The following is a 24,600-nucleotide window of genomic DNA, read 5'->3' as shown; positions in this document are numbered from 1 at the left end:
AACATTTTTTAAAAAATTATCATGCCGTGACAACTTTTGAGGATACTACAATTGTTTGTTTAAATGTAATATATGCATAAAATATTTGTATGTATTACATTTACTAGGCATTTACCGTATAAGCGTGCCTTATAGCTTTGTAATACCTTTAAAAATAGTTCTCAGTTACTTTAACCCAAATTTGATACGCAGAATATTGAAAACTTCATGAAAGACGTTTACAAAGATCGGTACGGTAAAGATATCCAGGATGAAAACGTTAAGAAGTTGTACTCAATAGCAGTTAGCATCTTCGCTATTGGTGGTATGCTGGGTGGGTTCTCAGGAGGAATGATCGCAAATCGCTTTGGAAGGTACTTCCACCTAAATAATAACTATATATATATTTAATGATTACTAAATGATTCTATAGTGTAAAACTCTGTAGTCTAAATTACATTCCAGTTTTGTTCAACAGGAAAGGAGGTCTCTTGCTCAACAACATTCTCGGTATAAGCGGCGCTACTCTAATGGGCTTCACTAAAATGTCACACTGCTACGAAATTCTCTTCTTCGGTAGATTCATCATAGGCGTTAACTGCGGTAATGCGACAAATTATCAGTAAACAAAGAAAAACCACATGAATAATTAGTACTAATTGGTCGTGACCATTACAGTTTATTGGTATTGAGGTTAATTAATCCATAGTGAAGTGTTTACTTTGTCTCCGAACTGTCATCTGTATGCGTGGGGAACATGGGGAACGCGAGTAGGCACTTAAATAAATCCTTGTCATCTTTTTATAAACATAAGAATTAACTAAAGTGCTTCATTTTAACTATTTATATTGTTTATCCTTTAATACGTTCGCCCAGGTCTAAATACTTCGCTTGTGCCAATGTACATATCGGAGATAGCGCCTCTAAACCTCCGCGGTGGCCTCGGTACCGTCAACCAGCTCGCTGTTACTGTTGGGATGCTGCTGTCGCAAGTACTGGGTATCGAACAAATACTTGGCACTGATGATGGATGGCCAATCTTGCTTGGTGAGTGGCAACATTAGATTCAAGTTATTGTATCTTAGGAACAATCTCATTCATTACCTTCTTCAATCTCCATAAGACTCTAAGTTAACTAAATTTTATCTTTTCTTTCCATAGGTTTGGCTATTTGCCCTGCCATTCTCCAACTATTGCTACTGCCGGCCTGTCCCGAATCGCCTCGTTATTTGTTAATTACTCGACAGTGGGAAGAGGAGGCACGACGAGCGCTCCGACGGCTACGCGCTAGCAACCAGGTATTGTAACATTACAAAAATATTAAACTCAATACAAACTGCATTTTATACATCAATATTATAGTTTCTTGAAATGAATGATTGACCCCGTCGTGGCGCCGGGACCTTAGCTAAAAAGGACCTTGGTAAGCAGGCAAAGCGCGACTCAACACACAATGTCTCGAAAGTTTGGCAGAAAGTAGGGAACGGAGTGTCTTAACACTAAGTTCCCTCTGCTACCCTGCTGTATGCCGGTTATAGCGTGAAGCTATGACAAGAAAAAATGCTGGCTTGAATGCTGCAATGTTTTTTAAAAACCTTTAAAAAAGCGAAGAACGTATAAAGTAGCAAACATTGGTTGACTTTGCAATAGGTTGTCAATATTGACGTAGAAATGTGAAATACACTTTAAAGAAAAGAATTGGTACATTCGGAATACAGTCGGAATTGATACATAGATATTCAACAACAATATTAGAAATAATGTTTATATATTAAGAAAAAAATCAATAAACTAAAATAACAACAAGAGAACAAAGCAACCTATTTGGTACATCAATATTTTATACCACAAGTAATTTTAAAAGCTCTTAAAAAACTATTTCAGTATTATAATGGTAAACGCTTATTTTCTTTAGCTAAAATTGACCTAGTTCAACAAAGCTGTCTTTTTTATATAGAAGAGGGAAAAGATATTAAGATGTTCATCACAATAAATTTTAACAGAAAATACATTTTCTAACATCAAAAACAGACATGGGCTTATTAAAAACAAGTAAAAATAGTACGCTACTAAATATGTGCACTAGAAAATTTCTTACATATTTGTCCGTTCAGGTAAAATGAATAGAAAATAGTTTTTTTTTTTTTATCAAACAGCGTAGTATATCGTAAGATATCTAACGAGCAATTTAACGAGGTGCCTCGAGATTTTCTAGTACAGCTTCTCGAGGTCGGCAGTCTCTATAATTTGATGATAACATATGCTCGAGAAACTGCAAGCTTAAACGAAAGCTTTTTATAATAACTTAAATAAATAATTAATAAGATAAACAAAAAAATCTCTAATGGATAACATAATAAAACAAGTATAGTAAAAAACAGGCGTACCAATTATATTTACACTTTTTATATGAAAGCTCGTATTTGCTTACATAGCCAGTCAGTAATGCCGGATTTAAAAAAAAAGCCTTTTTCTGATGTTCGATAAAACAAAAGTGCATCCGGTTAAAGAGTATAAAACATTAAAAAATATTACACAAATGATATATGTACATAAAGGTGGAGGAAGATATAGAGGAGATGCGGGCAGAGGAACGGGCGCAGCAAGCCGAGGCTTCCATATCTATGAGGGAACTGCTCTGCTCTCCGACGCTGCGCGCGCCCCTTCTCATCGGCGTCGTGATGCAACTGTCTCAGCAACTCAGCGGAATTAATGCGGTAAGAATACTTAATTAGCTTGTCTTAAACTTTTTTTAATTAAGTAGGTCTTGGTCTCGGGAGCGGGATTCATCAGTGTATTACGTCACGTGGCCACGCTACGGAAAGTAAATTAAAACGTTAACTGCAGGCCTCGTTCAGTATTGATCGCTCCAGGTTTAGTATAATATATGGCGAATTAAAAAAATAAAACAACTTTTAAAATAATAAAAAAAGTACAACGGCCTTATCGCTTAAAGCAACATCGTTAAATAACTTTTACATTAATAGCTCATATATATATAGATGCAAACAAGACGCTATGCTCTACTCGTATATTGACATCTACACGATGTAATCAAATGAATTCCTCATGAGGTGTACGAGTAAATGCTAGACTTGACGCCATATTTAACTTCGTACAACTCGCTGTAAAAATAGGCCTCGATAGAATATTTTATTGCTTCTTAAGGGTAGGTTAGGTTTTACGTTTTTTACTATTTTAGATTAATTTCCAAAGTGGTTTCGATATAGATTTTAATAATATTACTGAATTATAAGTATTGTTTTACTCCCTGCACGGGGTTCAAGCTATATTTCTCATATATTACACTTTAATAGTCAAAAATAACTACCACGTAATATTTGCAATAACATTTAACCGAAATACGCTTAAAACAGCCAGCGAATCCAACGGCAATAGTGTTGGTCCAGCACTTGTATTATAAAACTTTCCGATTCACAGTGTTTTGCCACTGAGACGTGTACTTACGACCGTACGTGTGTTGACTCTACGTCTCTCTACGTACGGCGTATTATGGAAACTAGGAAGATTATGGAAGGCATTGTTAGTTCTTGAGAGGATTGTGTTTCAATAGGTATTTGACATTAAATGGGGCGCTTAGTGTTACGTTTGAACTGGTTCTCGGTTGTTGTAACGTTGTATCGTAGTGATATGTATTTAGTAATAACTAACATAAGTTGGTTTAGTATTCACTAAAAAAGGGCATAAGGGTGTGGCTGTACGCAGTTGTGAATTATTATTATTATTTATTAATATCCTCTTTTCATCGCTCTGGCAAAAGCCCGGTGGTGAGTTCCACCAAACAGTTTTTTTTTTAAATGAATTTAGCAATTGATTTCAAATTAATAATACATGTTATATTACTTTTTAATGGAGCCACATATTCCAGGTTTTCTACTACTCGACTGCGCTCTTCACAACATCAGGTTTGACGGAGGAGTCTGCGAAGTTCGCAACCATGGGTATTGGTGCTATAATGGTAGGCATGACGCTGGTCTCTCTGCCGCTCATGGACCGCACCGGCCGACGCACGCTACACCTCTACGGACTTGGCGGGATGTTTATCTTCTCTATCTTCATTACCATCTCGTTTCTCATCAAGGTGTGTCTTACACAATATCGGTTTTACAGATATAAAAGATTCACAACGAACAAAAACAAGAAAAATACATAAAGTTCTTGAAATACCTATATTAAAAATTAATTGACATTATTTTGAAAAAGGCTTTTAAATATCCATAAGACAAATTAAGCAGCGTTTTCTAATCGTAAAAATGCAATGTTTCAAAAACTTCTTGATATAATATTAGAAACTAAAATGGGTAAGAAAGATATGGAATATTTTAATTACTTCAAGCACTAATGTAGACTTGCACTGACAATGTGAAATAAATAAAAACATATAGATCTTCTCTCAAATCTTGATAAGATTTGAGCTATGACAGTCTGCAAATCCTGATGTGGTTAGGGAATATTTTGTAATCCAGGTTTGTATCTGCTACAGACATATGAAGCGAACATATATTTAGACGTAAACAGCTATTGGATGTGCCCTGTCGGACCATGCTATGTTTCAATTTGCACTGAAATTTGATAGATTCTATAGCAATAAACCATGCTCCCTCCGTTACTCAGTACTACATGTCGAAGATTGACATTATGAAATGGCGACTCTAACAGAGCACGACCAGTATGTTAACATAGAATTTGTTATTTACTTTACTATACGTACCTAATGTTTTCTATTTAAAGTTATAGTTGCAGTAATTCAAAAAGCTAATTTTATTGTAATCTCGATACATGATGCTCATTAACGCTGTATGTATAAAAAATCAAGCCATATTTTTATTAAATACATAGTTAATAGCATCTAGCGGAGAACATAGTTTATTGCAAATATTAACTTCTATAGACTATGGTTTTGAATTACTGAATCTTAATGCCTTAATTAAGTTCTATATAAATCTCCTCGATCCATCTCAGATTTTTTCTTTTTTAATAATTAATGACAAATGAACTGGAACATAATATAAAGATGAGTGTAAATAGATTACATGTTAAAAATATTTGGATGTGGATCCAGGAACGTGGCCTTCCGAGTTAATTTGCAAAATATGAATAGAATTTTGTAGGTTGTAATTTAATTAGCTGAAAGACTCGTGAGGTCAAAACATATGCACGATGTTTGCTTGAGCACGCTTTATCATCGCTTGAACCTAAGTCCGTGAAATGTGTTCTTTTTAATTTATTACCATTCTCATTCATAATATTTGGAAGCTACCATTGCAGTAAAATCAGTTATAATGTTAAAATATATCTATCGTTACAGTTAGTGTACGTTTTTAATTCTATTTGTATATTTAGTCTGTATGTCCATTTGGTTCAATCATGTTGTCGCATATCAAAGTGCCATTCCATGACATTCATATTTTCATAAGAACGCACCCACAAGGTATTGCCTCACACATTTTCATATATCTCCTTTTTCACTGACCATTATTTTGGTTGCTTCAGCTTAGTGGTAGTCCACCCTCCCCCCCCCCCCCCAAACTCGACTTTCCTGTCTCCGAGCCCGGACTCTCAGTAGGATAATAAATAAAAAGAAATAAATTATCAAATATAAATGTTAGGAACATAACTCACAAAGCACCCACACCGTTTTGATTCACTACACGATACAAGCCATTCGAAAGCGATAGATTCACGAGGAGCTCTGGCGCACGCGTTGTTGAGGCGAGACTATCCACACAACACTGCTCAAAAGCAGAAGGCACATATCACTGAAGCATTCGCAGTACAGCCAATGATATAAAATTAACTAATTAATTCACTCTGCTATTACAGCACTTTGTAGATGACGGCTACGGCTACAGAGCTAAGGGGGGACGCGAGAGAGATCGGAGAGCGAGGCTGATACCTATAGGCTTGTAGCTCTTTGCGGTTACGACTTCCGTTAGACATACACAGTACGACAAGTGTGTGATGGCATTTATGTTTGTGATTTATTTCTTATTCCGGTCGGTCACGGGAAAGAGCATCATTGCTATCCCCTGATAGGAGTTCTTTGGCTATGTGCAGGAAATGATCGATTGGATGAGTTACTTGTCGGTGGTGTCCACGCTGAGCTTCGTAGTGTTCTTCGCTGTTGGCCCCGGCTCCATACCCTGGCTAATCACTGCTGAACTTTTCTCGCAAGGACCGCGACCAAGTGCGATGGCAATCGCCGTTTTGGTCAATTGGATGGCTAATTTCATGGTTGGGATTGGCTTTCCTAGTATGAATGTACGTATCCAAATGAAATTCAATTATATTTTTGTAAATATCTTAGACAACCTAATCGACCTAAATAAAGTATAACTTACATAACCTTTAAAACTAGAAATTACCAGCTCTTTATATTCACTAAAATGTTTTGTAAAGTACGCAAGACCTTACGTTTAAACATTTTAAACTATAATACACTTATTTTACTGCAGGTTCTATTGGACAACTATACATTCCTGCCTTTTAGCGTATTCCTTGCATTTTTTTGGATATTTACGTATAAAAAAGTTCCTGAAACAAAGAACAAGACCTTTGAAGAGATCCTGGCACTGTTCCGTAATTCTAACGGCAGGTAAGCATAAGTAAATGAAAAAATCAATTTTACTTTTGTCAAATTTTCTATTACTGGCACATCTTACTATCTACCACAAAATATCACAAACTCTTGTTTGCCGATGTCAATCTACCGACACCTTACACGAACTGCCATAGCCATATGCACGCTATGCACTTTTATTGTAAATAGAAATAAAAATGAGAAGCGTAAAATGTTTCAAATTGACATACTTATGTTAATGTTAAATTATTACGATATACTAATATTATTATTCAGTACATTCGGTAACTGATCATTAACTGATGAATGACTAAAGCAGATTAAAATAATAATATACAAATGTCGCAGCGGAATTTCAAATGTGACATAATTGAATTTGGCTCGGTATTCATTTGCATTATAACATTAGGTATATTTTATCCACTCGTGTTAATATTTTTATCTACACGATTTTCAGAAATAAATTTGATCAAACATTAGGAAAATTGGCATATATTATATATATATACATATATATATACATTTTTTTAAAAAATAACAGAAATGAATAACACGAGGATTCTTGTGTTATGAAAAGTTGAATATTCGAGGTGTTTAGATAACAAAGTGGACGCTAAGTAGTACGAATGATGACTAACGAGTGTATCTCCAGGGACAGTTTCCGCGACAGCCGGCTGTATGGAAGCATGATGAATTGCGTGAACGCACTGGAGCAGCAGCTGCCACCACCGCCACCACCCGCTCCCGTTGATGAGAAACATGATTCATGTAAGGATCTCATATGCGCCTACGCCTCATTCAATACGTTGAACGGATTTAACATTATGTCAGATACAAACGGATTATATAACCAAATCTAAATAGACTAAAAATAATTATGGTTTATTTTCTTATTTTAGTACAATTTTAAGAATTTTATATAAACCTGGCCTAATATTAAATCCGTCTTTGCTATTCAACTGCTTTTTATTACAACTTTTATGTACCGCTTATAGTTCGACAAATTCAAATGATATTACTTCACTTTCTACATAAATTGTGCCCATCATTTATGTACTTTGAGACACCATGTACCACCATGAATCACCATCATTTTAAAAAAAAGCTACGTAACTTCTATATTTATTTATTGTTGAATAGAAACCAATGTTTTAAACCAAGGTTCTCATTACGGCTATAAATATTCTAAATTTAAAAAGAAAAGAATTAATTATGGATAATTTAATTTCTTAAAGTAAACAGAATATGATGGACCCGTGTGCATGTGTGTGACGTGTGCATTGCAGTGTCGGAGGTGTCGTCGGGCGCGGGGGAGGCCGGGCGCCCGCCGCCGCCGCTGCCGCCGCCGCGCTTCCCGACGCCCGGCAACGTCTGACAATGGGAGACCGCCGCGCGCGCGCCCCTGGTCGCGCCCATCAAGGCCGCCGCCAACTTCTTGTTTCATGGACTCAAGCGACAAGCCGCCGGCCGAGCGTCTATCACTACCACACAACAAATGTTCTAAATTGATGTGATTAGGTTAAATATAATACGAAACTAGCTTGTAAGTCACGGCATAAATTAATTATAGGTCTTTAGTCTGTCATTTTATGAAATGCATACCTTAGATACCGTGAAAAAAGTGCCATCGATTTCTTGTACCCATTTTAAATAGATATCTATGAAATACTTTTAATTAAAAAATATAATTATTGAGCAAATTTGGGCATTGGGAGACTTCAAGGCTCCGTTGAGATTGAAGGGTAAGCTAAAGGATTATTAAAGACTACACAGCCACGGATATTAATAAAATTATATGATAAGTAATTATGCCATCGACGTTAATTCATTATATAAAAAATAATAGTAGATTCTATTGAATACTTTATAGAAGACAGTGGCGAAGGCAGTGTCGCAAGCAGTACACTTGTTAGTGCGAGTGTACGCGTAGAGTTGAGAAGGTTTCAAAGTAAGGTCATATTATGCCAATGATACTTAGAATAATCTAAAATGGGTACGACGAGAGTACATTACGCTTTCGACAATGATAATTGTCACTGAAGTGTATTTAATAGATGCGATGTACATACATGGTGTGACTTTATTGTATTGTTGATTTTTATACATAATTATATTATTTTACGAAAGTTTTTATTCTCCTTTTACTCATAATAATTATTGTTATACCTAATGATAAATTAAAGTCATATCTAAAATGGCCGAAATATTATAATGAAATGTTTATTATTATAATTGGAGAACGTTACAGTTAAACGCATCCGCGGGAATTGATTATATTTATGAAATATTGTAATTATTTACGAGTAGAGCAAAGAGAATTTACATAGAACACACGACACGCAACACTTATTTTAAGTCGGTTACGTAGACATTTTGTGTTCCCGAGTTAGAATATTTAATTTAATTTATAGTGATAAGAGATAATAAAACATATTACATTTTTAATTGATGAAAAGAATAGAGTATGGTAAGTTATACAATTTGTGAAGACTTTTAAGAATGTAAAGCTTTTAAACTTATACGCCCTAGAAAATGAAACGTTTCATTATTTATAAGTTAGGGTTCAGTAGTTACTACAGGGATGTAGTCAATCTGTTCGTCCGTACATCTGTTAACTGCTCAATTCAATATTTAAGACTAAAGGTTCCGTAGCCTATCGTGGTCGGGAAAGGTAGCACGGCCTAATATGTGTGACTGTAGACAAGCGTCGTATCGACGACTGATGGTTATATTGTTTAAATTCTATCAAAATAGTGATTAAGCTCTAACTAAGCCCTTACATATCAAAAAGGGGTTAAATAAAGTTCCTTGTTTCATCTCAAGCTCTTTAATTTCTTAACACTCGAAAATTATTCTTAATATTTTATTACCATATCTAGCACAATTATATCACAATAATAATTTTAATTAGTGACAAATATTTTGTTAAATGATACAAATACAATGATCATTCACTGTTAGTACAAAGTCTACGTATGATAAGTAAAGTTTCCTTAATATTGACTAGGCATCGGTCTGATGAGATATATGAATCCGCTTTGTTCGAACGCTTTAAACGAAACATCGGTCGCGTATCGGTGCTGGGTGGACGGATGGACAGATTTGTTATTTGTTGGGATAACAATCCCATTCGCTAGAGAAAAACCCTAATACCTTCTAAAGCACTATCCACAGTATATGCCACGATAATCTGAAATGCCTTTGAGTTTCAATATACGGAGATTTCTCTGTACTTGTACAAAAGGGACTTGTAAAATTTTATTGGAACTAATACTTGTTATAAAAACGTAAAAAATACAATTCGTGTTTCTTTTATTTCCTTTTATCACTTTGTTGTAAGTATAACATACAGACGAACACTATTTTGAATGCATTATAAAAAAAAATACTTCACGCTATATCCCGCACACAGCGGGGTGGACAGACGGGAGTTTGCGTTAAGACACTCCGTGAATGGCGAAACTCAACTACGCCTTGGTGCCACAGCGAAGACATGAAAATATAACAATAAATAATAATTCATTCCCTCGAGTGGGAATCGAACTCAAAACCGTTGCGTTACAGGCACACCCTTGTGCCTCTGGGACACGGCGGCCTCCCTGAATCTATTATACCTATTACCAAAATATACATTTTACAAAGCTATACCTAAATATATTTTAACACTCTTAACTTTCAAGGTACTGTCGAAAAATGGAACATTTTGACGAAATAGTAGGTACTATTACTCTAGGTAGGTATTACTTGATTTGCTTTAGGGGGTCCATTTCGAGCTTCGTAGTTTAGAATGGAGGGGAGAGGGTTACTAGTACCAGACATTACCAGGGGGAGGATGCGCCACATCCGATCCGTCTTACTCGATAACTACAATTACAAACTACTTCGCTGGGATCACCGTGTCGTCCACAGCGTTAGTGCAAAACGTAGCATTACCTACAACGAAACACAATAAAAAGATGCGAAATGTGTTCAAACTATAACGATGCAAAAGCTATTGTTGAGCTATATTGAGAAAAAAATCATTTATTCATCTATTTTTTGTAAAAATGACAAATTCTCAAATACCACTGAAAACCGCTGAACATATATGAGGGTGAAATGCATAGGCACTGAGGTCCTCTATCCATAGAAAACCGTTGATCCGTCGATGGATTACAATACAAAACAAAAGTACATTATATACAAATACATTATATTTTATTTCTGTACTATAATTATGCACATTTTATTTTATTATATATAAGAAAAGATTTGAATGAAGATGGACTTAACTGAATTATCTTGGGGATACTCACAAAACTAATCTAATAATAACAATAATAATCTAATCTACTCTACTGGGATCGGTCTATTATTACTGACAGGTATATTGTTGCCAATAGACCTGATATAGTACTAGTAGACCGAGCGGCGCGCCGCGCAGTGATTGTTGACGTTACTATCCCACATGATGAAAATCTCGTGAAGGCCGAAAAAGAAAAACAATCTAAATATTTGGACCTAGCCCATGAGATTACCGCCATGTGGGATGTCAATGCGACTATCATTGCGCCGATAGTGGTTTCGGTTAACGGTCTTAATAGCGAAAAGCCTCGACCAACACCTTAAGAGGCTATCGCTTAGCTGTTGGATCAAGAACCGGATACAGAAGGCAGTAATACTTGAGACGGCACGTATTGTGCGGAGGTTCCTCTCTCTGGAGCCCTAGCCACCGATGGCTTGGACCCTTGTCCCGCCCTCGGAAGTGTGGTTTTTTATATTTTTAAATGTATCTTTTTTATAATAATTTATATTTAAAAATGTAAAATTGATTCGCTTATTTAATAAAAGTATATTCTGTGTACAATAACTAACACCTAAATTATAATTCATATAAAATATTTTTTATTTATAATATCTTTAAGCTTGACTTGTACATAATATATTACTAACAATATTTGTAAGACACAAATGAAATAAAGAACTTATTATTATTATTATACAAAAGTTATGCATATATACAGTGGGTAAAAAAAGTATTTGCACACCCTAATTTTTTGATGTTACATCTACAAAAAAACAGAATGCTTTTAGTTAATTATTGTATTTAATAGCTTAATCTATATATATCGAATTGGTTAATAAAATTTCTCAGAAAATAGAAATTAGAAAATGAGACGGTATAAACACATATTTTAAAGTCAAATAAGTATTTGCACACCAACCGGTTTGAACATATTTTGTAAAAAAAAATCAATAATAAATGAAAGAATTTACGTATTCTTTCGCGAAAGTTAGTGTTTTTGTTATATTGGCCTCACTTATGAAAGAATTTTTCCTCGCTGCTCTGTTGCGAAGACCAACGTTACCCAATACGTTTCTTACAATTTGGGCACAGACAACCTTACCTGATCTTGACGCGATGTCATTTGATAAGCTTTGAGCGCTTGTAAATGGTTTATTTTGTACCGATTTTACAATTTGTCGCCTTTCTTTCGTACTGAGCTTCTTCGGTACGTTTCCCAATGTTCACATGTATACAAACGATGTTCATATTTTACCTAAAGTGACAAAATGTCGCGGGAATAACATTGTATCAAGAGAATGGTTGGTGTGCAAATACTTATTTGACTTTAAAAAAAGGTGTTTTTACCATCTCATTTACTTCTATTTTTAAGAATTTTTAATAATCAATTCTAAATATATATAGATTAAGCTATTAAATACAATAATTAACTGAAATCAATCTGTGTTTTTCTAGGTGTAATTTCAAAAAAATTAGGTGTGCAAATACTTTTTTTACCCACTGTATATTTAACTAAGTTAAAACTATGTGTCTCCAATAGATAATTCATTATAAAAAAATTTTTTATTTGTAATGTTCCTTAATAAACGAAGAATAAAAATCTAAATTAAGTACTAAATTGCATTATACATTAATTAAAAATTGCATTACATTACATTTAAATAAAAAAAAACTGCATTACATTTAAAAAATAAAATTAACTAATATACATTGGTAAGAATATGTAGGTCATCAAATGCATTTTAAGTTTGAAATTGTAAATAAATATTTTTATATATTTTAACTAATTACATAAATTGAAAAAAAAACCATCTATAGGTTATTGCTTTGAATCATAAACTAGCCATGATCAATATATATTATACATATTGTCATCTTGTCATAATATTTTTGTCATTTCATTTTATTTTTTATGTTTAAATTATTCATATATACTCAAATAAAATTATTCATATATAAAGTCATATAAAACCATCTAGAGGTTATTTCTTTAAATCATAATCTAGCCATGTCAATATATATTATATTCTTGTCATTTCATTTTATAATATTTTAATTATTCATATATACTAAAGAGAATTCTCTACAAATAATATAATTTAAATCATGGTGACACAGTGAAGTGTCTGTAAACACAATATTATTTTATTATAACTACATTTGAATTTAATTTGAAATTTATAAAAACTTCATTAGTTCAATATGCTTGTAAAATAAAAACTTTGCTAATAAAGATTTTAATTTGTTGAATACAGCGTACAACAATCACATTTACAGACACACAGTAAATATGTGATGCAACAGATGTAATTTTAAGTAATAGTGGAAAGCTATTTTCTAGAGTATAAATAAATAGATTTGGAATATATAAAATTGATTTAGACAAATATAAAATATGTTTACATAAAATTGTAAAAGCATTTCACTGAATAGTGTTCATTTTTCTTCAAATTCTGTAAAGCGGGCCTTTAATTGCTTTGTGTAACTGTCCAATCTATAAGCATTAGCTTCAAATTGGGACACTTGTATGTCTATTTGGTCTATTTGAAGAAGTAATGGTTTAATAAGAGCATTGTCTGAAAAATAAAAATTGTATATATCATTATTAAACAAAATGGTTGACAAGCCCACGCTGTACTGTACTGGTTTTAAATGTTATTTAACTTACACATTTCATTGCATTCATTTAAGGTCTTGCTCAGGTTAACTGTTAAGTTTCTTAGATCAGCATATTTAGTTATTGCCAATCTGTTGATTTCTTCCAGAAGAGTGTAGTGATCCTTAAATAATAAATATGATTTAGGTGTTATATTATAGAATAAAGATATAAAATATTTTAATTACCTGTCCAGCTGCCATTTCACCTTGCAAATAATCATTAGTCTTTTTAAAAAGTTGAGTGGCGAGACGACTTATTACAGGATCATGAGGATCTAACATTTCAAAACTAGAACAACTTGTAGACATATAGTAGTCTGAAAATAGCAACAGTGAAATAATACTAGCCTCCTATTCTTTAATTATAAATTTTGAATTAGTAAATAAATGAAGAATTATAGCGAACCTTTGTTTTGCCCTTCTCTAGCCCACTTTTCAACATTTTCTTCAGACATAATTGTAATTTGTTCAGAAATAATTCTTTAATATTTGAAATGAATAATTGTATATTTTTAAGTGATAATAATTAAATTATACTGATAAAGTTAAGTATTAATCTTCGGTCAGTTCAGTTCTTAATTTATGGCAATTCGAGCGTGCCAGTTGAGCACTAATCACTTTGCCAACGTCTTGTTCTATGGAGATGGTACGGTAAAAAAAAGGTATTACACAATAGGAGAATGCATGTCAAAAAGACGTCTAGTCAAAGTGCTGCCTTCACCTATAATCACAGAACACATTTACTCATTTGCCTATAATATTAAAAAATATATATAATTTGAGTATATACGTAAGCATGGGTAATCAAATACGTGTTAGCCTATAGCCTAATATTTTATATCTAATAGATATACATAAAAATGTACATAAAGGAAACACAAACATTCAATCAACATTAAGAGAGAGAGAGTAGATGTCGTTACAAAATACAATATTTCGTTTTCTTATATTTTTATTTTAAATTCAATAAAGAAGGAAATAATCAACATAAAAATAATTTTATAATTTACTTATTAGGTTTTTAAATTTAAATAAAATATAAAACAATATATATTTTTGTTGTAAGCCATTTAAAAGTTTTTGCAATTACGACACTGACGGCTGATCACTTGCAACACTCAACTGAACTTTGTTATTCTTATTTGTGTCAAAATTTAAAACTTTTTGTTATTGTTACTTGGTTTTGTTTGTGTTTTGCTCTTGTATCGGTTATATAACTTATTGTTTCTGACTATAGTATCTTATTCGGACTTTGATAGTGCTGCTTTTCTCATTACTTGGCTATCCTACCTGCCTGATTGACCCGACTAACTCCTACTTCGAATGTAAACAAACGACTTAATATATATTTTAAATAAATGTATTAAAAAACATAAGCTTTGTTTTTGAACGTATCCTCAAATCAATATTTTATCGATACAATCAAGGAAAATTAAATTAATTATACTAGCATGTGTGTATTATATATATATAGATACAATAATAATCTACTAGCTATAAGTAGGTACCTATAGATACGGTTCTACACTCAAGAAGACACAAACGACACCTAGCGCTTAGGGCGACGTAAACAAAAATTTTAGATTAGTCAGTGGCACATCTGTCTCTAGTATATGTGTACTATCTATGTATCTATGTATGTTGACAGCAATTAAATTCCGAAATAATCGAATAACTTCTGTGTATGAAGAATATATATAAAATACTAGCGGACGCTCGCAGCTTCGCTTGCTTCCTTAGGGGTGAATACTAATAAACCATGCAACATGCGTTCAATGAAATATTTATATGAGTCTAAAGTTCTAATTTTATAAAAATCGGTGGTGATTTAAAGATCTTTCCTTACAAACTTTCAACCCCTTATTTGCACCCTTAGGGGGTAAATGTTAGAAAACCGTGAACACATGTTCAATTAAATATTTTTAAGAGTCTAAATTTTTAATTTCATAAAAGTCCGTGGCGATTTAAGAATTTGTCCAAATACAAACTTTCAACCCCTTATTTGCAACCTTAGGGGGAGAATTCTAGAAAACGATGAAACACGTATTTAATTAAATACTTTTAAAAATGCAGTCTGTGGTAACTGACATTTGAATATCTATATCAGATCACATAGATTATAAAATGCTGCATTTTTGATATTAGTGATGCCAGTAATAGACTGAGATCCGGCCGTTGAATCCTGCATAAACGAGTTTTCTTAATTAAACCTATATTAAAGAATAATACATGATTAGTAGAACAGATTACACCTGGGTTGCCTGGAAGAATCCTGCCGCAATCACCTTTAATTACATTTTTTCGTAACTCGTTTTTGGAGAAAATTGCACCCATACGTTTTTTATATGAATCGCACATCATTTGAAAGATAATCGCATAAGGAATTGGAAAATTAAGGGTTGCCAGCTCTCAGTCTGCCGCAAGTCTAGGGTTGCCTGGTTTAAACATGTAACTAAATGTTAATAATTTGCACTCATGTGTTTTTTTAATGAATTATATATCAAATTAAAGCTTATTTTTTTCTGAACACTATAAAACAGGGTTGCCTGGAAAATTCCTGCCGCAAACAGGGGTTGCCAGCATTTGAAATATTTTATTCCGGTTCCGTTTGACTATGAGAATAGACGATGAAATGCGCGGTCTGCCTTATGTTTTAAAGTAAAATATTATATAATAGAAGGTCAATCTTAAAATCAATGTTTCTAATTGTTCACCTGTTAAATGATGATTTTAATCATATTAAGTACACGCACAAACCTATTTAAAGATGAAATCATTCTTATTTTTCAAGTAAAATAATAATCCATAATATTGAGTCTTCGCAAAATTTATTTTATAAATAATAATATTTAGTTAAATAACCCTTTTAAAACAACTAAATTATCTAATTAAGTAAATGTTTACAAATATCGATCTACTATAAGGTATTAATTACAACATGTTTCCTTAATATAATGAGAGGTGACAATTATTGCGGATATTTTTTATACAATAAACAATCTCTCTCTCTCTTCGCCCTCTGCTTTATTTGATTTGACAACGCCGTCCGTATCCGTAAAAAGAACTATGGCGCCCATCTTTTTGGTACGAATACTTACGTTTTTGCAAAGTAAATGAAAACTATTCAACTAATAAAAACTATTAAAAAATATAGATAAAAAAATGTCGCTAGCAAGAACTTGTCCGTCTATGCTGATAGTTTTTAAGGCATTTAGGTCTGAAAGAATTGTTCTTATAATTATAATAAAGCGTAATCACTCACTCACGTCCCTAACTTAGTGTAATCAAAACTGAGGCAATTCCCACGGCCACAATTGTCTACATTTTATTAAACTATATAATATTAAACATTAAAGTATACTTACGTTTTGCATTAGAAAATAATTAAAAAATACTTATTTATATTTTTGTTTTAAAACAATAACATAATTTTACACTTTTGGAGAGATTCCTTGTTAAATTCTATCACATTTTCACTCCTGCCGCACAAAAAACACGTCTTCATTTTTGTCAAGTAAAAATGTCTTTACTCCAAAACGAAAGGTAAATAACTAAGTAATATGCTCAAAAACAACTCATTTGGCCATCTGCACTTTCATTGCATTTAGAAACAATACATCTTCGAAAATAATTTTATTGCATTTGGTTTGCTTTGTATCGCGCCGCAAAATGTTTATCTATAGTAAAAAATAGCCAACTAATTGATATTTGCCGACTCTTGGTCATAAACCGTAAATAGCATTTATTAGTCGGCATTACTGTCGGATTTTCTTCGAATTTATTTTGCTAACTTAGTTTCGTTTATTATAATTCTATTATATATATTTCTTTCCTATGCAAATTATTAAAAATTGCGTGAGAAAAAAAAAATTGCGGCAAGCGTTGTCAAATCAAACAAGTAGAGGACGAAGAGAGAGAGAGAGAGAGAGAGAGTTCATTGAAATGTATTTTTCAATATAATTAATAAAAAAAATATCCGCAATAATGGTCACCCTTCATTATATTAAGGGAACATGATGTATATGTATGTATATTAATAGTTTATAGTAGATCGATATTTGTAAACATTTATTTAATTAGATAATTTAATTGTTTCAAAATGGTAATTTAAATGAATAAATAAATATTAGTATTTAGAAAATAGATTTTGCAAAGACTCAATATTATAGATTCATTATTTTACTTGAAAAATAAGGATGATTTCTTCTGCCTTTGCCTTCTTCTTTAAATAGTTTTCTGCGTGTACTTAATATGATTAAAATCATCATTTAACAGGTGAACAATTAGAATAAACATTGATTTTAAGATTGACCCTCTATTATATAATATTTTACTTTAAAACATAAGGCAGACCGCGCATTTCATCGTCTATTCTCATAGTCAAACGGAACCGGAATAAAATATTTCAAACGCTGGCAACCCCTGTTTGCGGCAGGAATTTTCCAGGCAACCCTGTTTTATAGTGTTCAGAAAAAAATAAGCTTTAATTTGATATATAATTCATTAAAAAAACACATGAGTGCAAATTATTAACATTTAGTTACATGTTTAAACCAGGCAACCCTAGACTTGCGGCAGACTGAGAGCTGGCAACCCTTAATTTTCCAATTCCTTTTGCGATTATCTTTCAAATGATGTGCGATTCATATAAAAAACGTATGGGTGCAATTTTCTCCAAAAACGAGTTACGAAAAAATGTAATTAAAGGTGATTGCGGCAGGATTCTTCCAGGCAACCCAGGTGTAATCTGTTCTACTAATCATGTATTATTCATTAATATAGGTTTAATTAAGAAAACTCGTATATGCAGGATTCAACGGCCGGATCCCAGGGTATAAGAAGAAGACAAACAAAATAAAATTTGTTTTTTTTTGTGATTTCTTTAATATCTTAATATTTTTAAAAATATTATCTACTTTTATAACATCGGATTTATCTATATTTTTAATATTTCACCCACTTCTTTATAGTATAATACAGTATAGATTACTGTAGATTAAAATACACACATAACAGTATATTTTAGAAATTTTTGAAATCGAATGGATTACATTTCTAAGAATAAATTATATTTCTAAAAATGTAATATATTCAGCTTAGAATACACACAGAATTGTAATTAATTATTTAAATGAAGTAAAACTGCCAGTTTTCAAACTCTAAAACTTATCCTGGCAATTTAAAAAAGACACATGAATTTAAAATAAGAACACATTCATTCTATACCAATATTCAATCGTTATTCAAGTTCAGTCTGATAGTTCTTTTGTATAAAGATCATAGTTTTTCATAAATTTAACAACCAACTAATAGCACAAATATGCGTGAATGCATTTCAATACATGCTGGACAAGCAGGCGTGCAAATTGGAAATGCTTGCTGGGAGCTGTATTGCTTGGAACATGGAATTCAACCGGATGGACAAATGCCATCAGATAAAACCGTTGGAGGTGGCGATGACTCTTTTAACACGTTTTTTAGCGAAACAGGTGCAGGAAAACATGTTCCTAGAGCAGTGTTTATTGATTTAGAACCCACAGTAGTAGATGAGGTGCGTACTGGCACTTACAGACAATTGTTCCATCCTGAACAGTTGATCACTGGAAAGGAAGATGCAGCCAATAATTACGCTAGAGGACATTATACTATTGGAAAGGAAATTGTGGACCTTGTTTTGGACAGAGTCCGTAAATTAGCCGATCAATGTACAGGATTACAAGGGTTCCTTATATTTCATTCTTTTGGAGGAGGTACCGGCTCTGGCTTTGCCTCTCTCCTAATGGAACGCCTGTCAGTAGATTATGGAAAAAAATCTAAATTGGAATTCGCAATCTATCCTGCGCCCCAAATTTCTACGGCTGTAGTAGAACCTTACAATTCAATTTTAACCACACACACTACTTTAGAGCATTCTGATGCTGCTTTTATGGTTGATAATGAAGCAATATACGACATTTGTAGGAGAAATCTGGATATAGAAAGACCAACTTATACCAACTTAAATAGACTAATCGGACAAATAGTTTCATCTATTACAGCATCTTTACGTTTTGATGGAGCGCTAAATGTAGATCTTACGGAATTTCAAACCAATTTGGTACCATATCCTCGTATTCATTTTCCTTTAGTAACATATGCCCCAGTCATATCTGCTGAGAAAGCCTACCACGAACAATTATCAGTCGCTGAAATTACCAACGCTTGTTTCGAACCGGCAAACCAAATGGTAAAATGCGACCCTCGACACGGAAAATATATGGCTTGTTGTATGCTGTATCGAGGTGATGTGGTACCTAAAGATGTCAATGCTGCTATTGGAACAATTAAAACAAAACGTACGATTCAGTTTGTAGATTGGTGCCCCACAGGATTCAAAGTAGGCATAAATTATCAGCCACCCACTGTGGTCCCAGGAGGTGATTTAGCTAAAGTACAGCGAGCAGTTTGTATGCTTTCGAATACAACTGCGATTGCAGAGGCATGGTCTCGGTTAAATCACAAGTTTGACTTAATGTACGCAAAACGAGCCTTTGTGCATTGGTATGTAGGTGAAGGTATGGAAGAAGGAGAATTTTCTGAAGCACGAGAAGATTTAGCTGCTTTGGAAAAAGACTATGAAGAGGTTGGCATGGATTCTGGAGAAGGCGAAGGCGAGGGTGGAGAAGAATATTAAAATTGTATATTGTTTAATCGTTTATTTTAGAATTGCTAGACATTGGTGCAAATTAAACAAAAATTGTTGACATGATTTCAGAAGCATATGTTGGATTTAATAAGAAATTAATTAAATTCTTGTTAGAGCTTACATAAATGTTTTTCTATTTAAATTAAATTTCTTTATATAAAGCTTGCATCATTTAGAACTATCACTGCTTATACTTATACTTAATAAACGCCTTAGAGTAGTCTAATTTGTCCCCAGTCGCGACTTCATGTCGCGGCTGGTTTGCTTAGCATAGGTGAAATCCCAGTCCGCTCGACGGCCGCAAGCCGAGGTTCGAGTCCCGCAGGGGGCGCCCTTACAGTCGTCGACTTCCTCACAGGCAGCCACTTAGTGCTTGCATTTCTTCAGGGACAGAGTACCCTCTTCCCTACCCAACCGGTGTCGCTGTAAAAGCCAATAGGGCTAACAGCATAATCCACATGTTCGAAAAAAAAAACTTATAAGCGATATAACAAAATTAAAAACGTTTCTCGTATTTAATATTTGTTATTGTATAAGTGTGGGTCGGATTATTATGTCCTTATTGCTTTTTTGGTAGCCATCTATTTATTCATAATGTTTTTATTTTTTAAATTAAATACACTTATGAAATAAAACAAGTGCATACATAAGTATTTGTCTAAAATAGAAAGAAGAAACTAAAATTTGTGTATTTTGGAATAAAAATTAGTGAGTGCAAAATAAAAGGATTAACATTCGGGACACGTTTAAATTTTAGAGTTCTTTGGAATTTAGTAACTATATATATGGGTGAAAATAAGATTTATAGCTAGCGCGCAATGGTAGCTTTTGTCACACGTCCGTATATCCGAAACGCACAAATTTCAATATCCTTATGTACTTATACTCATAGTAAATTATTTTAAGAAAATCAATATGATATTAAATAACTAAATAATAAACAAGTAGTCAATACAAGTCTAATGATGAAATGTATACAAAACTACATTTTAAGAAAAAAAACCTTTAAAAGGTTGATTATTTTACTGTTAGATTTGTTGTATTCTTAGCTAATTTATTTTCAAAAATATTCGTAATTAAACTATATAATTTTTATGCTATTTTCACGTGCTTATAATTCAGATGTACAAAACATAATAAATAAACAAAAAAAAAATCGCTAAAAAGTTCGCAAAAAAAGTTTATAAAAATTATGTTATTGATCGCTCGAGTTTTTGTTTTAAATATTGCCACGAAAAGACATTGTCTAACCTACTTACTGCTTATTTTGTGTTATAATAATGTTAGCATGCATACTTAGGTACTTAGTTATATTTTCCGACGCTGCATCGGATGCCACAGAAGCTTTAACTACTCAGAGATGAGTTAAATTGCATTCTTCTAATTTTAGCACATCAATCGCCATTGATATTTTTATTTACTTACTACTTTTAGATTAAATTATTTTAGTAGGTATAAATTTTACTATACAAGTTTTTGAAATTGATAGCCCTCTTGCTTGCAGTGTGTCTGTCTTTGTCTTTATACAAAGGCATGATGCTTAAACCTCGCTTAGTACTGATAATCGTCCGGGAAAAGTGGGGGGGAGACCTCAGTTGAACTTTGAAAACACAGCATCAAAGATACTGGAGAAAGCTCACGTAAAAAGCACAAGGACGCCCCAGCATGTATGAAGAAGTTGATAACAGTGGACGAGGTGAAAGTGGTATGTAGACCGTAGTGTTTGGCGCTCCGTTCTCTCTGACTTTCCCACTAGTAATACAGCGTTCATCATTGGAACATTTATAGATGATATTTAATGCAAAGTTTATGTAAAGTTTATTTTAAAATGTGTATGTATTAGTAGTTATTTAGAAATAACTAATTATTGTTAATCTAGCCTCCATGCTAAGTGTTAGGTAAGACTACTTGCATGAGGACATGCACGAGGTCAGGATGGTCGAGTGTTAGGTTTTTCCAAAATGAAGAAAGTAGTTGACACTTTGACAGACAAAGAATGGTATAAAAGAGACGGATATCGTCAATCCGGGTCAGAGCGCTGTTCCTGTTGCGTCCGCTCCTTCGTTCACACTTGCCGCTGCGCACTAAACTGGCGCTCTACAAGACATACGTGAGGACTCGCCTCTCATACACGTCACCGGGGTGGTACTGCCTTGCCAGCCCACGCCAACGAAACATCCTGCAAGTGGTCCAAAACTCTGCCATAAGACGAGTCACCCAGGCCCCATTCATTGTCCGCAACCGAATGCTCCACCGCGATCTCAAGATAGAAAGCCTGGAGGGGATCCGACTCCTGAGCTGTCGCCTCGGTCGCTGGTCGCCTAAGCTGGGCCTCTCTCGGGTAGCCGAGGGTCTCACCCGGCTGGGCTGACCGCCCAGGCGACTCTATCTCATCCTCCCCCTCCTAGCCCCCATCTTCCCCAAAAACCCCTCCCCCCTCGGAGAACTAGCGCTTTCACAGCCACAACCCGAAGACGCACCTATTTTAATAGGTGCAGAGTGAAAGCCGGCAATCTCCCTGATGCCGCTCCCCTCGCTCCCCCATGGTGAGCAAGAAGGAAGAATACACGTCGTTTGCGGGTCAGTTATTTCCGGACTCGGCATCGAGGCTAGACATATATAAAGTACCACTGGTCAAGGAATAAATTGGAGGAGTTCATAAGTAAAAAGTTTTATTTGTTTTATTATAACATGAATACATAAAAAAATAATTGTATAATGTTTAATCCATTTGGAATGGTAGATTTACAGCTATTCTTGGTTTCTTCTTTTTTTGCGGTGTTGATGTTCCTTGATGTTATGTAACCTGAAAAAGAAAAATATTTTGTTTTTTTTTGTCTTCACACTGTATCTTGCAGGCACACCCTGGCAATAACCGGGATTAATGCATGGGAAGAAGAAGACTGTATCTTGTAAGTAACAGGATAGACAAAGTTGCAACTACAGTTGTTTAGGTTTGTTATAGAAAATAGATAATTGGGTAAAATAGAATGAGAGATACCCCTTTCTCGTTCTGGTGTAGTTTTTGAGTATGAAAAGTGGCAGACTGGCAACATTTAGTAGTATTTTTGTAGTAGTAGGTGTTTACATTATTGGTATCTATTTGTAACTGTGTCACATGTAATACAGTATGGATGCAATATCTAAGTCTAAGCTGTTGACAAATCTTGATTAATTCTTTTAGGTATGGCTTGGAAATATTTTACCCTATATGCTGCTCCCGTAAAAGGAGCGCAGACACTCCCAACCTGTATATAATATAAATAAAAATCATATGTCTATAAAAAAGTACTTACTTCTTGTCCAGAGAGTATAACTTTTACTTTACCCCATAATGGGTCAGTAGATATCTTTTCCTTAACAAAATACTTAAGTTGTTCATGTAGACGCACCATAAAAACTGTTCTAGGAGTTATACAGTTACTATCAAATCTTTTCTCTGTTGGTAGAACTTCACCTGAGAAAAATAAAAAGCAAAGACATTTAAATTATAAGTAAATCATAATATTTATGCAACAAAAAAAATGTGAATTTATATATAGAAATAATTTGTCATATTTATTTTATTACCTTTAGATTTTGCTTTTTCTTCTAGCTTTTCAGCTTCCTTTGCTGATCTAAATCTATCAAAATATTAATGTTTTATATTAATTAAAGGTGTGTTTATAGATTTTAAAGTAAATGGTAATGTAAACCACATTGAAAATATTACCTTCATCCTCGTTGCTGATTCATTTTTGCTCTAGGAGCGACACCATCAATAGCCATAAAGAACAATTTCTTAGGTTTTATAATTTGAAATAGAATACTAATGTAATGAAAAATATCTTTAAATATTTTCTCTTCTGTTATACGAAAATGTGGATTCGAGTCATTTGGATGAGAACAGCTATGTACCATTCATATCTAAATACAGATTGTCAAACTCTGGTATCTAAAATAATAAATTAAAATTAATAATTTTAAACTGAAATATTGGGTAACAATTTAAACAATACATCATATAAATTTATAAAATAGTGGCAAGTATTTGTATTCAGTTCAGTTTGTGAACATACCTGATGTTCACAACCGTTTGTGAACATACCCTTTCACTGGTGTACCTGAAAAACTTTGGTACTCCCATATTGATGAATCTCTCAGAAAATTGTCAACAAACCTATTAAAAACTTGATTAGCGTGATTTCTAATAGAAGTAACCTAGTTTTAATTATTTATCAATAAAATTATAGTAGCTATAATCTTAATGTATAAAATTTCTACTTATATTTAATATATCTGAGATTAAAATTGTTACTCCGACAATTATTATTTAGCGAGGGTTGGCAAAGATTGCTAACTTAAATCCTCACAGATAAGAATTAAGAATAAGAAATAAGAATGACAGATTGT

At 33.3% G+C, this 24,600-nt stretch overlaps 3 protein-coding genes and 1 long non-coding RNA gene across 6 annotated transcripts in view; 2 read left to right on the top strand and 2 right to left on the bottom strand.

Annotated features, from left to right (window-relative positions):
- The window catches only part of Glut1 (Glucose transporter 1), a 46,654-nt gene extending 36,774 nt beyond the window's left edge, over positions 1-9,880 (top strand). For 2 of the 3 annotated variants that reach the window (XM_085205704.1, XM_085205702.1), the window contains 10 exons: positions 193-353; positions 458-582; positions 856-1,026; positions 1,141-1,277; positions 2,538-2,696; positions 3,869-4,081; positions 6,037-6,261; positions 6,456-6,595; positions 7,233-7,348; positions 7,867-9,880. In XM_085205704.1, the coding sequence (XP_085061830.1) occupies positions 193-353; positions 458-582; positions 856-1,026; positions 1,141-1,277; positions 2,538-2,696; positions 3,869-4,081; positions 6,037-6,261; positions 6,456-6,595; positions 7,233-7,348; positions 7,867-7,955 (1,536 nt within the window). In that variant the 3' untranslated portion in view covers positions 7,956-9,880. The remainder of the gene's footprint in view (positions 1-192; positions 354-457; positions 583-855; positions 1,027-1,140; positions 1,278-2,537; positions 2,697-3,868; positions 4,082-6,036; positions 6,262-6,455; positions 6,596-7,232; positions 7,349-7,866) is intronic. The other variant, XM_085205703.1, reaches the window with a different exon arrangement.
- A 3,206-nt stretch (positions 9,881-13,086) lies between these two features.
- On the bottom strand, positions 13,087-14,401 carry Blos2 (biogenesis of lysosome-related organelles complex 1 subunit 2). The gene is made up of 5 exons (XM_085205701.1): positions 14,276-14,401; positions 13,930-14,244; positions 13,710-13,840; positions 13,534-13,645; positions 13,087-13,441 (listed from the first exon to the last, which is right to left on the bottom strand). The coding sequence occupies exons 2-5, from the start codon at positions 13,976-13,978 to the stop codon at positions 13,302-13,304; spliced, it is 432 nt and encodes a 143-aa protein (XP_085061827.1). The 5' UTR covers positions 13,979-14,244; positions 14,276-14,401; the 3' UTR covers positions 13,087-13,301.
- Positions 14,402-18,690: 4,289 nt separating this feature from the next.
- On the top strand, positions 18,691-20,826 carry LOC146526835 (tubulin alpha-1 chain-like). The gene has a single exon (XM_085206420.1). The coding sequence runs from the start codon at positions 18,844-18,846 to the stop codon at positions 20,194-20,196; it is 1,353 nt and encodes a 450-aa protein (XP_085062546.1). The 5' UTR covers positions 18,691-18,843; the 3' UTR covers positions 20,197-20,826.
- Positions 20,827-22,863: 2,037 nt separating this feature from the next.
- Positions 22,864-24,582, bottom strand: LOC146526834 (uncharacterized). Its single transcript, XR_014879224.1, has 5 exons — positions 24,267-24,582; positions 23,921-24,142; positions 23,779-23,831; positions 23,505-23,665; positions 22,864-23,014 (listed from the first exon to the last, which is right to left on the bottom strand). It is a non-coding gene; the product is annotated as an uncharacterized LOC146526834 (long non-coding RNA).
- Between the last annotated feature and the right edge of the window lie 18 nt (positions 24,583-24,600).

The sequence above is a fragment of the Heliconius melpomene genome, chromosome 21 (genome assembly GCF_056956725.1).
Source record: "Heliconius melpomene rosina isolate 202511_hmr_F chromosome 21, ASM5695672v1, whole genome shotgun sequence".
Classification (NCBI taxonomy): domain Eukaryota; kingdom Metazoa; phylum Arthropoda; class Insecta; order Lepidoptera; family Nymphalidae; genus Heliconius; species Heliconius melpomene.
This window is presented reverse-complemented; position numbering and strand designations above follow the sequence as displayed.

What these genes read in the sequence shown, in the direction of transcription:
- Blos2 (XM_085205701.1), bottom strand. Translation starts at nt 13,978, where the DNA reads ATGTCTGAAGAAAATGTTGAAAAGTGGGCTAGAGAAGGGCAAAACAAA. An exon ending in TAGAGAAGGGCAAAACAAAG is followed by an intron (nt 13,841 to 13,929) that starts GTTCGCTATAAT and finishes TGCTATTTTCAG; the next exon opens with ACTACTATATGTCTACAAGT. An exon ending in GTGAAATGGCAGCTGGACAG is followed by an intron (nt 13,646 to 13,709) that starts GTAATTAAAATA and finishes TTATTATTTAAG; the next exon opens with GATCACTACACTCTTCTGGA.
- LOC146526835 (XM_085206420.1), top strand. Translation starts at nt 18,844, where the DNA reads ATGCGTGAATGCATTTCAATACATGCTGGACAAGCAGGCGTGCAAATT.